This window comes from Pelophylax lessonae, assembly GCF_965119305.1.
Source record: "Pelophylax lessonae genome assembly, chromosome: 2".
Classification (NCBI taxonomy): Eukaryota; Metazoa; Chordata; class Amphibia; order Anura; family Ranidae; genus Pelophylax; species Pelophylax lessonae.
In genome coordinates, this window is record NC_138769.1 from 275886319 (window position 1) to 275900604 (window position 14286).

The window sequence follows — 14286 nt, forward strand, 5'->3', positions numbered from 1 at the left end:
GGCAGTACACATTTTACCAATGTAACATCCCTATCAAATAATTTCCCCTTCAAAAATTTCTCCCTTTAGGGTCTGTCATCCTTTCTTCCAAGGAGAACCTCACCCCCCTTGCTAGGCCAATGGCCACTCCTTTTTGATTTTTTTTTTTTTGTGAGTCTGCATAAAACCAAGCGGGATGTTCTTTAGCATACAGCCTGATATATGAATGAGTATGTAATGTAAGTCTCCTGAAGGAAAACTGTCTGCCCCCATATATTTAACTTCTTCCCTTAAGATTTTGTGTCTTTTTTCCGGTGAATTCAAACCTTTGACATATGTTACTAAATTTATCACTGTCATCTTGCTGTTATATTTTCATCTATATCAGGGATCCTCAAACTACGGCCCTCCAGCTGTTGCGGAACTACACCTCCCATGAGGCATTGTAAAACTCTGACATGCACAGACAGGACTAGGCATGATGGGAATTGTAGTTCCTGAACAACTGGAGGGCCATAGTTTGAAGACCCCTGCTCTATATTCTCCCTATCTTCTGTCTCAATCAAATTCCACCATCCTCCTCCTCTTCTACTTTTCATCGGGAGTATTCTACCAAAACTGGGCATATATGGACAAGACAAATCACCTTTGTGTAAAGGATACTAGGAAAAAAGGCACTAATGAGACAGAGGAGGGATTTACCTGAGACATTTTCTCCTTTCCCCCCTCCCCCCTTCCCTCTCCCATCCCCCCCTTCCCTCCTCTTCTCCCCCCCTTTTCCCCCCTCCCCCTACTGTTTTCCCAAAGAGGAAAAACAGTACACAAAAAGGGTATCTGGCTCTGAGTCTGCCCGCCTAGCGTTCCCGTCCCCCACCACTACTATGGGGGGAACTCGGGGCATGGTTTGGCTTCCAGGGTCCATCCGGTTTTCCTCTTTTCCCTATCCCCTTATTTCCCTTCCCTCCCCTTCCTCCCTTCCCTCCACCACTCCCCCTCAACCCAACCCCCTATCAGTCTAATTCATATGATAAATTCTTTGGTTTCTTCTTGGTCATGGTTTGCCACTGATCCTCTTCTTCTTCCTCGAATTCCTATTCCCCCTGAATCTGTCCATCCAGGGATCTCCAGAAGGGGTATTTTCAGTCTCTCACAAAATTCTTGCATGTCTTCTGGGAATTTTAGTTTTACTATCATCCCCTATTTTGGGGCTCCTAAACATGCCGGATAACCCCAGAAGTATTGAATATTGTGTTTCAATAAATCTACCAGTTGTCTGAGAGTCTGTTTCCTAGCTAATGTTTCTTGTGAGAGGTCTGCAAACACTTGTACCTCTGCGTCTTCATATCTTAATGGGGGTCTACTTCTCAATTTTTCCCAGATCTGTGCTTTTACTTCGTACCTATGGAATCTGACTATGACATCCCTTACTGTCTCCCTTGGTAGATTCTGTGGCTTTCTAATTCTGTGTACTCTTTCAATTTCCATTTTTTCTGTTACTACTTTTCCTAGAAGGGGATTAAATACGGTTTTGATAATTTCTTCTAATTTTTCTTCTTTCGCCCTCTCAGGTAAACCTCGGATTCTCAAGTTTTTTTTTTCTTCTATCTTAAATAGCATATTTCTTTGTTTTATTGGTGTCCTCCTCATTTGATCTTTAAGCCTTTTTATTTATTTCCCTAGTTTCTGTTTTCCCTTCTGTTTCTTCTACTCTTGTTAGAATTTGTCCTAGATCTCCATGCAAAGTTGCCATCTCGGTTTAAATTGACTGCTCCAATTTTGCGAACATCTCCATCATCTCCGATTTTGTAGGCAGTTGCTCTTTAACTCTTTGATCCTCCCCCCCCCCCCCCCCCCATTTCACTGTCTGTCCATCTGTACACCATCCTTGGCGAGGTTAGGGCAACCTTCCCCACTTGCTCTGCTGTTTTATGATTTTGGGTCTTTTTATTACTCTCAGTATCTTGTTTTGGTTTAGTTTCTAGTTGTCTTTCACTATTTGGATTTTCTCCCGAGATCTCTGTTGTCATATACTTTTTTTTATAGTCCCTGGACTTGCACTTATTTTGGCAGGCCCTCCTTTGTAGACTTATTTTTGATTTTGAGTCCGCTTTATTTTTATTCCTCCTCTTCTTGTCCTTTCCACGCTCCTACAATACTATTTCAATTGCCGGTGTATCCCAGTGTTAATTTCTATCCAGATATTTATGGGGGGATTATAACATTTTCTCAAGTATCACTCCTACCCATTTAGTCAGTCATCATGTAGATATTCTATGGGGGTACCTCTTCAATCCCCATTCATGTAGGAGACACAGGTAGCCAAAAAAAAGAGGAAGAAAAAAAAGATAAAATGCAATCTACACCACCAATTTCGCTATGATATCCACCCAGGTAGTCAGGCCTTATATCCAAAAAATTTCCGTAATTGACACTTGAGTACATGAGTGTTATATGCACAGTTTCATTTAAGTTTAGGGATGCGCCTTATATTTCCTCTTAATAGTCCATTCACTGTTTTTAAATCATAGTCACTTAAATTGACCATAGAGTGACTGACTTATCAGCTTTCAATTTTTATAGGGGGGGTTTTAACCCTCTCACCTCCTCCGACCGTCTAAGTAGTCAGGCCATCCTGCCGGGAAGTTTCGGGGCTCTGCTGCCCCTCTCCTCTCAGCTCGGGTCCAGGGCTTCTGTTACTCCGGGCTCTCCTCTGCTCTGCTCCGCTCAGCTGTTTGGTGGGCCAGCGGTACGTGCCCGCCGAAGAGTCCCGCTGTTCTCTCCGTGTGTCGGGCGCTGGGCACACACGACCTCCCGGCGTCTCAAGGCACCTCCTCCTCCTCCTGGTCTCCTTCTCCCGCTCTGGCTTCTCAAGACACAGAGCCACCTACTCCTCTCAGCGCAGGCTAAGGTATCCAATGGTCAATGAGGGCGGGCTGGGCGATGCAGCAGAGGGATGGGGAGGTTTGCTGCATGCAGCTTGGGTAGGTCGGTCGTCTCTTTTCATCCTCCCGAATGGGATGCCCCCTAGAGCTCAGCACACACACCCTTGCTGGCGCCATTGTCAGGCCCCTCCCACTACTTTTTTTTTTTTTGTTGGGTACACCCTGATAAGGTCTTTGCTCCTAAGAAGTTTGCACAGCAACACCCTAAAAATTATAATTTATAGTGGTCGGTCCTGGAGGTTGCTTCTGCCATATTTTACCTGAGCAAGACCCTAACTGTCCTGTTGGATGATATCTCAGTGTTTAGGAACTTGCAGATGTTTGAATTAGCCATGCAGCCTTCAATTGCCACCATAGGAGTTTGTTTGGTTGGGGTTTTTCATGAGGGTTCCTCGTGGCGTGTCTGCATTTCAACCTTTTCCTAGAGGAGCTATGCTTCTGCATGAATTGGTTAGGAGATTCTTTCCGACGGCTTCCACATTTGGACCTCATGTTTACATGAGATGCGATTTGTGGCTCAAGTGTTGGTTGGCAGTGCTTCCCTGTAGGAAGCTCCTTGAATGGATGCCCCTTAAAGGCCAAAAGCTATTTGGCAATGCTTCAGATACATTTATCAACATGATCACAGGGGAGGGCAATTACTTTTTTTTTCCACTGAAAAGGACAAAGCCAGCAGGGCTTAAGTCTTTTCAGGCTAGGACTAAAAAGAGCCCCTCCTGTTCCTTCCAGGCTTTGGAAAACAAAACCTGGTACCCACTTGCCTTAATAGAACTGAATCCCTAAGCCCTTTTAAGGGTCCAGCTGTCATGATCAGAGGTCAAGCTTGAAGAGCAGTTGATGTAGCAGTAGCGGGACTACCACTGGCCATCAGGATAGGTACACAGGCAGTCACCCTGGCGGATGACACGGGCTCATCTGAGGTGCAGAGTCTTAAGTACGCACTAGTGTTCACCAGAGCTCCTGATGGTGGATGTATGTATGTATGTGTGTGTGTATGTATGTGTATATATATATATATATATATATATATATATATATATATATAAATATACACACACTTTTCTGCTATTCTCCTAACCCTAGTTCCAACATCTCATCTCTCTTTCCCCTCGCTTATCACTTCTTTCCTTTATCCTTACTTTTTGTCCTTTATCTTTAGGGTTTGTTTAATGGTCTGAATGCCCAATAGGATGTTATACTACAGTTCTATTAGTTTTAGAAGAGCGAGTATACTTTAGTTCTTTAGGAAGGACCTAAAGTAAGAAAAGGTTTTTATTTAATTTTTTGTACCAAGTAACCATGGGCTGAAGATATAGATTTATGGCAATTTCTCTTATGTTCTGAAGACCTGTACTATTTTCTTCTGACTAATGTATACTCCCAGATTTGTTTTTACTAGTCCTTAAGGCATTCATTATCCTTATCCTTATGCAACTTACTGTAACCACTTTATGTATGCTTACAGTGGCATTTTGTTCTCTTATTTAAAAATCTTCATAAAATTCATGAAAAAAAAAAATCATGCATGGGAGTTTACTCCCACTTTAAGTGAGGCTTTGGCAATGGACATTGCTTCAGGCTTCTTGAAGGAGCGAGAAACTGGCAGTTGATAAAACCATTTTGTGTTAAACTTTTAATTTAATCCTTACAGCACGTTTATTATCTGAAAGTTTTGTTTTTTGTATTGGTCTGTCATCATAGTTGTGCTTGGGCAGGAGAAAGGATGAGAATACAAATAATCTGTATTATTGGTACAATTTAAGAATGGAAATTCAGATTATTACAGTTGTCCGTTTTTGTGACTGATAAGTTAAAAATAGATATTGATAACCATTATCAACACAAATATTTTTACAGATGAATTAAGGAAGTCTAGCTGGCCAGGAATTCCTCGAGATGTTCGACCCACCACATGGAGACTTTTGTCGGTAAGATTTTTTTTTTTGAGTATAAATAAATTAGGGATAGACCTATGGTTTTTTCGTGCCCGATACCGATATTTTGGTCACAACGTATCGGTATGGGCTGATATTTTGTACATTTAAAGTTTTGAAAAATAAAGACCATTTTTGACACAAATCTGGTACTGAACATGTGGGGTAGGTCTTTTAGCTGTAATGTGTGATCTTAACTTCCCTCCCTGCCTGCCAGGAATCCCGCGGGAACCTGGTTTAGTGTCATTAAAATCCTAGAATCCACTTTATTAGTGTTTTATATAATGTCCAGTGTGTTTTTTTGTAATATAATAGTGGGAAATCTCTTTGTTACATCGCTGCTCCTGACTCTCCTCGCTAATCTCCCACTCTGCTGTTTTCTCCTCTCATAGCTGTCAGAGGAGGATCTCAGCTCCTCCCCTCTGCAGTGTACACAGAAGCGCCGGTATTAGATTAGAATAGTGTGAAATACCTTCATTACATCGCCGCTCAGTTAATCTTCTGCTCTGCTGTCCTCTTCTCCCCCACTGACAGCTGGGGTTCACAGAAGGGCCGAGCGGCGATGTAATAAAGATATTCACACTATTAGATTACAAAAACACACACTGGACATTATATAAAACACTAATAAAGTGGATGCTAGGATTTTACATACCCTAATATTACATACATTAATATCAGTAATATTGGCAAGTTCCGGGGCCGATACCGATATATCGGTTAAAGTGAATATCGAAGAATTGTGTTGTTGGAAAAGACATGGACTTTAACGGCACTAGGTAAGTAAAATATAACAATTTTATTGGTTTACAATTAAAAAAGACATTAACAACCTAAATCCTTCGCCTCAACAAAGGCGTTGATACATTTAAACACCATTAAGAGGTATTGGTATATGGATATACAGAATAGTAATTACTGTAATAGTGTAAGCATACTTCACATAAAAAGGATCTCACAGACGATGGCAGGAATGTGTGTTTGTTTATATTGCTAAGACCCTTGTATACAGTGGGTACGGAAAGTATTCAGACCCCCTTAAATTTTTCACTCTTTGTTATATTGCAGCCATTTGCTAAAATCATTTAAGTTCATTCTTCTTCCTCATGAATGTACACATAGCACCCCATACTGACAGAAAAACACAGAATTGTTGACATTGTTGCAGATTTATTAAAAAAGAAAAACTGAAATATCACATGGTCCTAAGTATTCAGACCCTTTGCTGTGACACTCATATATTTAACTCAGGTGCTTTCCATTTCTTCTGATCATCCTTGAGATGGTTCTACACCATTTGAGTCCAGCTGTGTTTGATTATACTGATTGGACTTGATTAGGAAAGCCACACACCTGTCTATATAAGACCTTCCAGATCACAATGCATGTCAGAGCAAATGAGAATCATGAGGTCAAAGGAACTGCCTGAAGAGCTCAGAGACAGAATTGTGGCAAGGCACAGATCTGGCCAAGGTTACAAAAAGATTTCTGCTGCACTTAAGGTTCCTAAGAGCACAGTGGCCTCCATAATCCTCAAATGGAAGACGTTTGGGACGACCAGAACCCTTCCTAGAGCTGGCCGTCCGGCCAAACTGAGCTATCGGGGGAGAAGAGCCTTGGTGAGAGAGGTAAAGAAGAACCCAAAGATCACTGTGGCTGAGCTCCAGAGATGCAGTCAGGAGATGGGAGAAAGTTGTAGAAAGTCAACCATCACTGCAGCCCTCCACCAGTCGGGGCTTTATGGCAGAGTGGCCCGACGGAAGCCTCTCAGTGTAAGACACATGAAAGCCCGCATGGAGTTTGCTAAAAAACACCTGAAGGACTCCCAAGATGGTGAGAAATAAGATTCTCTGGTCTGATGAGACCAAAATAGAACTTTTTGGCCTTAATTCTAAGCGGTATGCGTGGAGAAAAACCAGGCACTGCTCATCACCTGTCCAATACAGTCCCAACAGTGAAGCATGGTGGTGGCAGCATCATGCTGTGGGGGTGTTTTTCAGCTGCAGGGACAGGACGACTGGTTGCAATCGAGGGAAAGATGAATGGGGCCAAGTACAGGGATATCCTGGACAAAAACCTTCTCCAGAGTGCTCTGGACCTCAGACTGGGCCGAAGGTTTACCTTCCAACAAGACAATGACCCTAAGCACACAGTTAAAATAACGAAGGAGTGGCTTCACAACAACTCCGTGACTGTTCTTGAATGGCCCAGCCAGAGCCCTGACTTAAACCCAATTGAGCATCTCTGGAGAGACCTAAAAATGGCTGTCCACCAACGTTTACCATCCAACCTGACAGAACTGGAGAGGATCTGCAAGGAGGAATGGCAGAGGATCCCCAAATCCAGGTGTGAAAGACTTGTTGCATCTTTCCCAAAAAGACTCCTGGCTGTATTAGATCAAAAGGGGGCTTCTACTAAATACTGAGCAAAGGGTCTGAATACTTAGGACCATGTGATATTTCAGTTTTTCTTTTTTAATAAATCTACAACAATGTCAACAATTCTGTGTTTTTCTGTCAGTATGGGGTGCTATGTGTACATTCATGAGGAAGAAGAATGAACTTAAATGATTTTAGCAAATGGCTGCAATATAACAAAGAGTGAAAAATTTAAGGGGGTCTGAATACTTTCCGTACCCACTGTATATACCTAGAAGCCTTATATAGTATTTGGAGGATATCATAAATTCCTGCATGGTGATTGTGGGCACATAGAAGCATTATATCTATTGGAGAAGATCGTGAGGTCCTATTTGGTGAATGATTGCACCAAAATGCTCATTTGAGTGTTAATGGAGATGAGCGGCCATTGCACTTAATGTTGGATGTTCTAGCTCACATACCATCGCACTTGGCTGTCACCGGAATCATCCTCTTATAGTCACTGGATTTTATATGGACTTTTTGTCACTTTATTTATTCACTTGAATATACTAGCACTTGAATTTACTAGCACATGAATATATCAGCACTTGAATATTGTTTACATTTTTTATACATATTTATGGAATTTTGTGATTTATTCATCGATTTATCATCTTAAACATCTTTTTAGTGCTTTTCACTATATTCTGCACTTTGTTTGCACACTGAGCATTTCTTCACCTGCACTTATTCAACATTATTTGGATCACTGTCACCCTTTCAGCAACCTGTGCCCAGTTGCTCATTATCAGTGTGCATCCATTCAGCACTCATCACTTTATTTATGATTCACTTTTTATGACCTTTTATTCATCATTTATTTATGTATGATCGTTCACTGATCACTTTACTTTTTATCCACTTCACCAAGTATATTTATTGTTCTTTGATATATATTGCCTTGCTGTCATTGTTGCATCATCATCTTTGTATCACCTGCTTTTATCTATATATTCAACTTATTTATACATATTTTATTGATCCTTGGTTGGGTGGTTCACCATTCCCAAGAAATTGAGCGCTGATTCTCTCTATTTTTATAAGAAACAGAAAAAGTTTGCTCACCAGACCGTGTATATATTCAGTATGGGAACATATAGGGTAAATCAGCCCAGCAAAAAAGGGGGGGGGGGGTTCAGCCTTGTATGTACTTAAGATTGCTGCCTAGTGAGGATAAATCAAAAAATATATAATGAGAATAGCAAGTTGGTTTGGGCTTCAGGCAGCCTGCTCACCAGGAAACAGCATAGGACCTATCATAGAGGGAGGGGGTTGTAAAAGCATTTCTTACCAACAAGGCGTCTTGTCACTGTATCTCCACCTTCCCCGGATAGGGAACCACCACCATACAAGGGCTTGAAATCAGCCCTATTTATGTGCAGGGATCCCGAGTGGTGCGTCACATGACGACGTCACCACCGTTCGACTGAGCATGCGCGGGACATGCAGCACGTCTGTGACGACCACAGGCTGCTGCAAAGAAACCGGATGGTCAGAAGGGAGGGGCTGGAGACACCAGGCAGGAAGCCTAGCTGAAACAGCCCTGCTGCCACGATCGGCTCCGCCCAAAAGGGCGGAGGGAGATTCGTGGCTACCCAGCCGCATATGGGTCCAAAGAGTGATCCAACCCGGGGCAAACCCAGACAGGGCTATTCACAGGCCAAGACAGACAAGGCGACATATGAGAAAAAAGTATAATACATCGTACAAAATAAATACACATATTCCGCTGAGTTACCTATATATTAGCAACTCAGGAAATATTTACAATGCCTAAAATTTAATATATTCATGACTACAGGTATAAACTGCAGGCATATTGATATATTTTGACTGTAACAATAGGTCAAAATAGTGTTGTTGAGGGTGATGAAGAAGGGGGAAAGGGCATGGGGGAAGAAAAAGGGGGAGAAAAAAATAAAAAAACCAAACGGGGAGGGGGGGAGGGACAAAAAGGGGGGGGGGAAGGAACACAATACACCAATATAGAGAACATGATACCATGATATAAACAAGCATTTACCCAACCGCATAGAGGTGGTGTGTATGTCACGTACATAAATAAAACAGATCGAAAGAAAATGAACCCAATCTTCGTAAAGTCAAAGAGGGCAGTTTAGTGGTGGCGACCGGAAATGGGAAGAAGCCTTCCAGTAGAGATTGAGGCTACATATAACATCAAAGTACAACAATAGGTATGCAGTCACATAATTTTGCAAACTCAAAAAATAAGAAAGAAAAGGGGAGAAAAACAAAGAAAAGGGGAGAAAAACAAACAAATATGGACCTTACAAAAAAGGTTTATATGATTTGGGTCTCGTAAATCACAGGGCGGCAAGTGGCATTTAGACGCTCAATCCAAAGGGTCTCCCTCTGGAGGATGCGCTGATCCCAATTGCCGCCACGTGGGTCCTGGGGAACAACTTCCAGTACAAAAAAGCGGACTCTGCTTGTATTAAATCTGTGATATAAGTCCAGATGCCTACTGACGGGTAATCATTTTGCCACCTGCAGAGAAGTATACGTGGTCGTTGATGCGGCGGCGGAATTGGCGAATCGTCTTACCGACGTAGAATGCACCGCAGATGCAATGCATCAAGTACACGACACCCTGGGTGTTAGTCAGCTCTGAATTTGGGGACAAATTTGTCACCATTAGGTAGTATAAATTTGATACCTTCATCAACCCATGGACAGAGGGCACACTCACAACATTTGTGGGCTGATAATTGCTGGATGTTAATTGATCTCGTAGTAAAGTCGTGCGCCTAAAGACAATTTCAGGGGAGTTATGATTGTGTTTTCGAATTATGGGATCTTCATTTAGTAGGTGCCAGTGGCGGCCAAGTATGTTCCGAAGTACGCCTTGATGACTGGAAAATTTAGTTATGAATTTCACTGTGGGTCTCGGTGGAATAGGATGAGTTTTAAATAGTAAAGAGTTCCTGGTTTGAGAGAGGGCTTTGTTATAGGCTTTGCGAAGGGTGCTTTTTAGTGTAGCCCCTAACTAGTAAACGACTACGAAATAGGTTGGCCGGTTTTTTGAAATCCTCAAGTGCAGTCGTGCCTTAGCCTCACATATTGTGCGTAAGGTATACTGCGCACAAGAGCGGGAGGATGTGCGCTGGATGCATGGAGAATGGTGTTGCCCGCTGTTTTACGATATATGTTGTTATCTGGCCTTTCAAATCCTTCCTGATCGTGAGATCCAGACAGTTCACCTCAAATTGGTCAGCTGTAAGCGTAAGTTTAAGATTGAAACTGTTGGTATTTAGTTGGTCTATGAATTCACTCAGGAGTTGGTCCGGACCAGTCCAGACTATGAATATGTCATCAATATACCTTAGCCATACGGTCAGGTGGATAAAATAGTGTAACAAGGTATAGTCTGAAGAGATCGTTCCCACCCCCCAGGTACAGTTAGGCCTAGGCCGGTGCGCAACAAGTGCCCATGGCCACGCCCTGTACCTGGAGGTGGTGGGAACCATTGAATGAAAACCAGTTGTGCCTGAGGATGAACATGAGGAGACTCACCAGGAATTCATTGAAAGGCCAAGTACGATGGTCTTGTTCCAGGAGGAAAGTGCGAATCGTCCCGATGCCCTGCTCGTGAGGGATGCTCGAGTATAGGGCCTCGACATCCAATGTCACGAGCAGGGCATCGGAAGGAAGCACCATATCCTCAACCATCCTAAGGAAATCAAGAGTATCCTTTACATACGAGGTAAGTCTCATAACATGGGGCAAAAGAAAAAAAATCAACCAGCCGACTCCAATGCCTGATATAATCGGCCTCCCAGGAGGTGACTGTAAATTCTTTTGCTTCTTTGGAAGCGCATAGAAAGTCGCTTCTCTTGGGAAGCGAGTAATCAAAAAATTGTACGTGCCCTGATTAATCAAACCAGATTGGAAAGCTTTCCCGATCAGGTCCTTATATTCCACATTGAACTTGGTTGTCCTAGAGAGACTAATACGTTTGTACCAGGCCGGGTTATTTTAAAATGTCCATGCACATCTTTTCATACTGCGGTTTAGTCATTAAGACAATATTTCCGCCTTTATCGGACGATTTAATGACCAAATCAGAATGATTTTGAAGGTTGTGTATGGTATGTTGTTGTTGGACAGAAAGGTTGCAATGAAAGGGGTTTAGTTGGCATCGCTTAATTTCACTGACGCATGTCGTCAGGAAGGCCCAGATATTGGGATTAGTTGTCAAGTCTGGAAATTGTGTAGATTTGGGCTTAAATTGTTTAGTGATTATAGGTGGTGTATCCTTGGGTGTAAACTGGGTGGGGGTTGTGATCCCGAAGGGTCACTTTCCTCCAGTAGAAGGATTAGGTCACATAAAGCCCGAAATTCTTTCATGGAAAATTGTTAGAGGCTCGTATTGTCTTGATCAAATATATATATCTGTACGTCAGGTTTCTGGCGAACAGATCTAAATCCTTTATAGTTTCATATTTGTTTAATGATGCAGTAGGACAAAATGTTAATCCCAATTGAAGTACCTCCTATTCCTCACGGGTGAGGTCATATGGGGTTAGATTAACAGACCAATTCATGTCAGGGGGGGGGGGGGGGGAGCGACTGACTCATTGGAAAATTTGACATCTGTGATGTAACTGAATTGAAGTGTCAATCAAGGGTCGTCTGTCTAGGACCCTGTGTTAGTGATAATGCTGAAGTGGATAATTGAGGTCCTAGTGGTGTTTGAATTGGCAGTAAGACCCGGTAGGGTTTTGCTGCCCGTGTTAAATGGTCTAGTGCCAGACGTAGTGGGCTGTAGGAGTTGTAAAGCCTGAGTAGCAACAGCTCCTAAATAGGGGTCTTGTAAGTTGGCCTTCGATTCTCATATTTTTGTATCTTTAGGGTGATGTGCACCCGAGATAGCACCCACTGACGGTAGTGACCTCGGGGAGTCGTCGGGTCGTTTTTTAGGGTGAGGTGTATGTCACCCCTCATGTTGAATGCGCTTGCGGGGTCCTGTATTAGATTTGGATTGTGTAATGATAGTATTAGAAGGTGCAGATTTGTTAGAGACATTAGAAAAGGAAGAGGAATCGGATTCCCAGTCAGTGTCCCTGGGATCTGTAACCTAGCCGTCTCGGCGAGGGCGTGTGGGTCCTCGCCAATGGTAAGCAAACTCCTCAGAGAATGACAGAATTTAGTCTGTTTTTTTACATATAATGTCTTTAAGTTTTGTAACGTATTCCTTAACCTCCATCTTTTGTCGAACTGAGTATGTTTTTTAGTGTTCTCATTTTTGGTATGTAATGCCATGAGTTCAGAGTCCAATGACGCCAGATCCAATTTATATTGGGTAACCAGTATCTGGCAAAGTTCCAAACTACATTTTGTTAGGATCTGTTCCCATTGTGTCCTGAACTCATTAGAAGCGTTATCAAAAGATGGGAAGAGTTGGATCCTAAGACCCATAGGGCAGACGTTATCTTGTATATACTTAGGAAAAAATTCTATGTGCCAGTACAGATTCGATTTTCTTTTCAAGAGCCTCTTAACAGTATTAATATACTGATTCAAGCCTATATCATCCCTCACTGGAATATTGCAACCCTGTTGAATTTCAGTCATATAGCCGGACCAGGCATTGCCTACAAAGTCAATGCTTATCCAAAAACAGAAAAAAAAGGGGGGAGGAGATATGTAGAAAGAGAAACGCAAAAAAGGAAAAGGGGGCTGATTTCCCTAGTAAGGGATGAATTATATATTGTAGTTGGGAATTACTTCAATACCCTCCTGCACTCTGCAGGGTATCAATGATAAAGTAAATATATACGTCACTGCTTGCTAGTTGGAACTAGCAGGTGCTTCCACCCAAAATTTGATACTGTTTTAGTATGTGCTACCCAAAAGCAGTTTACAGAGCGCAGAGAATGTAATAAAGTGCCACATCCTAAATGACTAAGAATTGTGTTGTTTGAAAAGACATGGACTCTCAGCTCCTCCCCTCTGCAGTGCTAGAATAGTGTGAAATACCTTCGTTACATCGCCGCTCCAGGCTCAGTTAATCTCCCGCTCTGCTGTCCTCTTCTCCCCACTGACAGCTGGGGTTCACGGAAGGGCCAAGCGGCGATGTAATGAAGATATTCGCACTATTAGATTACAAAATCTCCGATAATTGGCTTTACTGATAATCGGTCGAACCCTAAAATAAATACAGTTAGGTTACAGTTCTATTCAAAATTATTCAACCCCCACTGAAATTCATTGTTTTGGCCAGTTTGACATTGGTTTTGATCATTCAGTCATCCTGCTTACAATTAAATCAAAGAGGCACGTGTAGGTCAGACAAATATAACATAACATTTATAATGAAATAACCACAAATGTCTTTTCTGTGCTCACATCATTATCAGTTTTATTCAACTCCCAAGTGACATTCAATTAGGGTACTTAGTACAACATCCTTTTACAGTTATAACAGCTTTTAAATGTGAAGCATAGCTTGACACAAGTGTCTTGCAGCGATCTACGGGTATCTTCGCCCATTCGTCATGGGCAAAAGCCTCCAGTTCAATCACATTCTTAGGCTTGTGCACTGCAACTTAGAGCTGCACGATTAATCGTATGAAAATCGCGATCTCGATTCACCCCCCCTGACGATCTAAACCTGAAATATGCTCGATTCTTTGCATAGCAGAGAGAACAGCTGTGGAAAAAAAAAAAAAAAGCCTCTGGGCAAACTCCTATCAGCAAAGTCTCCCAGTAACTTTAAACAAAAATGCTTACATTGTATCTTTTCCTTCCCTCTGCCAGGGAGAAAGGAAGTTTAACCTCTTAAAGACTGGACCTTCTGACACTTGTTGCTTGCAAGTTAAAATCATTTTTTTTTGCTAGAAAAGTACTTAGAACCCCCAAACATTTTATATATTTTTTTTAGCAGAGACCCTACAGAATAAAATGGCGATTGTTGTAATATTTTATGTCACACTGTATTTGCGCAGCAGTCTTTCAAACGCAATTAATAGACTTTAATGAATAAAA

General features: G+C 42.1%; 1 protein-coding gene across 4 annotated transcripts in view; it reads left to right on the forward strand.

Moving 5' to 3' along the window:
* The window catches only part of TBC1D22B (TBC1 domain family member 22B), a 780346-nt gene that overhangs the window by 207859 nt on the left and 558201 nt on the right, over positions 1 to 14286 (forward strand). For all 4 annotated transcript variants that reach the window (XM_082245406.1, XM_082245407.1, XM_082245409.1 and 1 more), the window contains exon 5: positions 4779 to 4849. In XM_082245406.1, coding sequence (XP_082101532.1) covers positions 4779 to 4849 — 71 coding nt within the window. The remainder of the gene's footprint in view (positions 1 to 4778; positions 4850 to 14286) is intronic.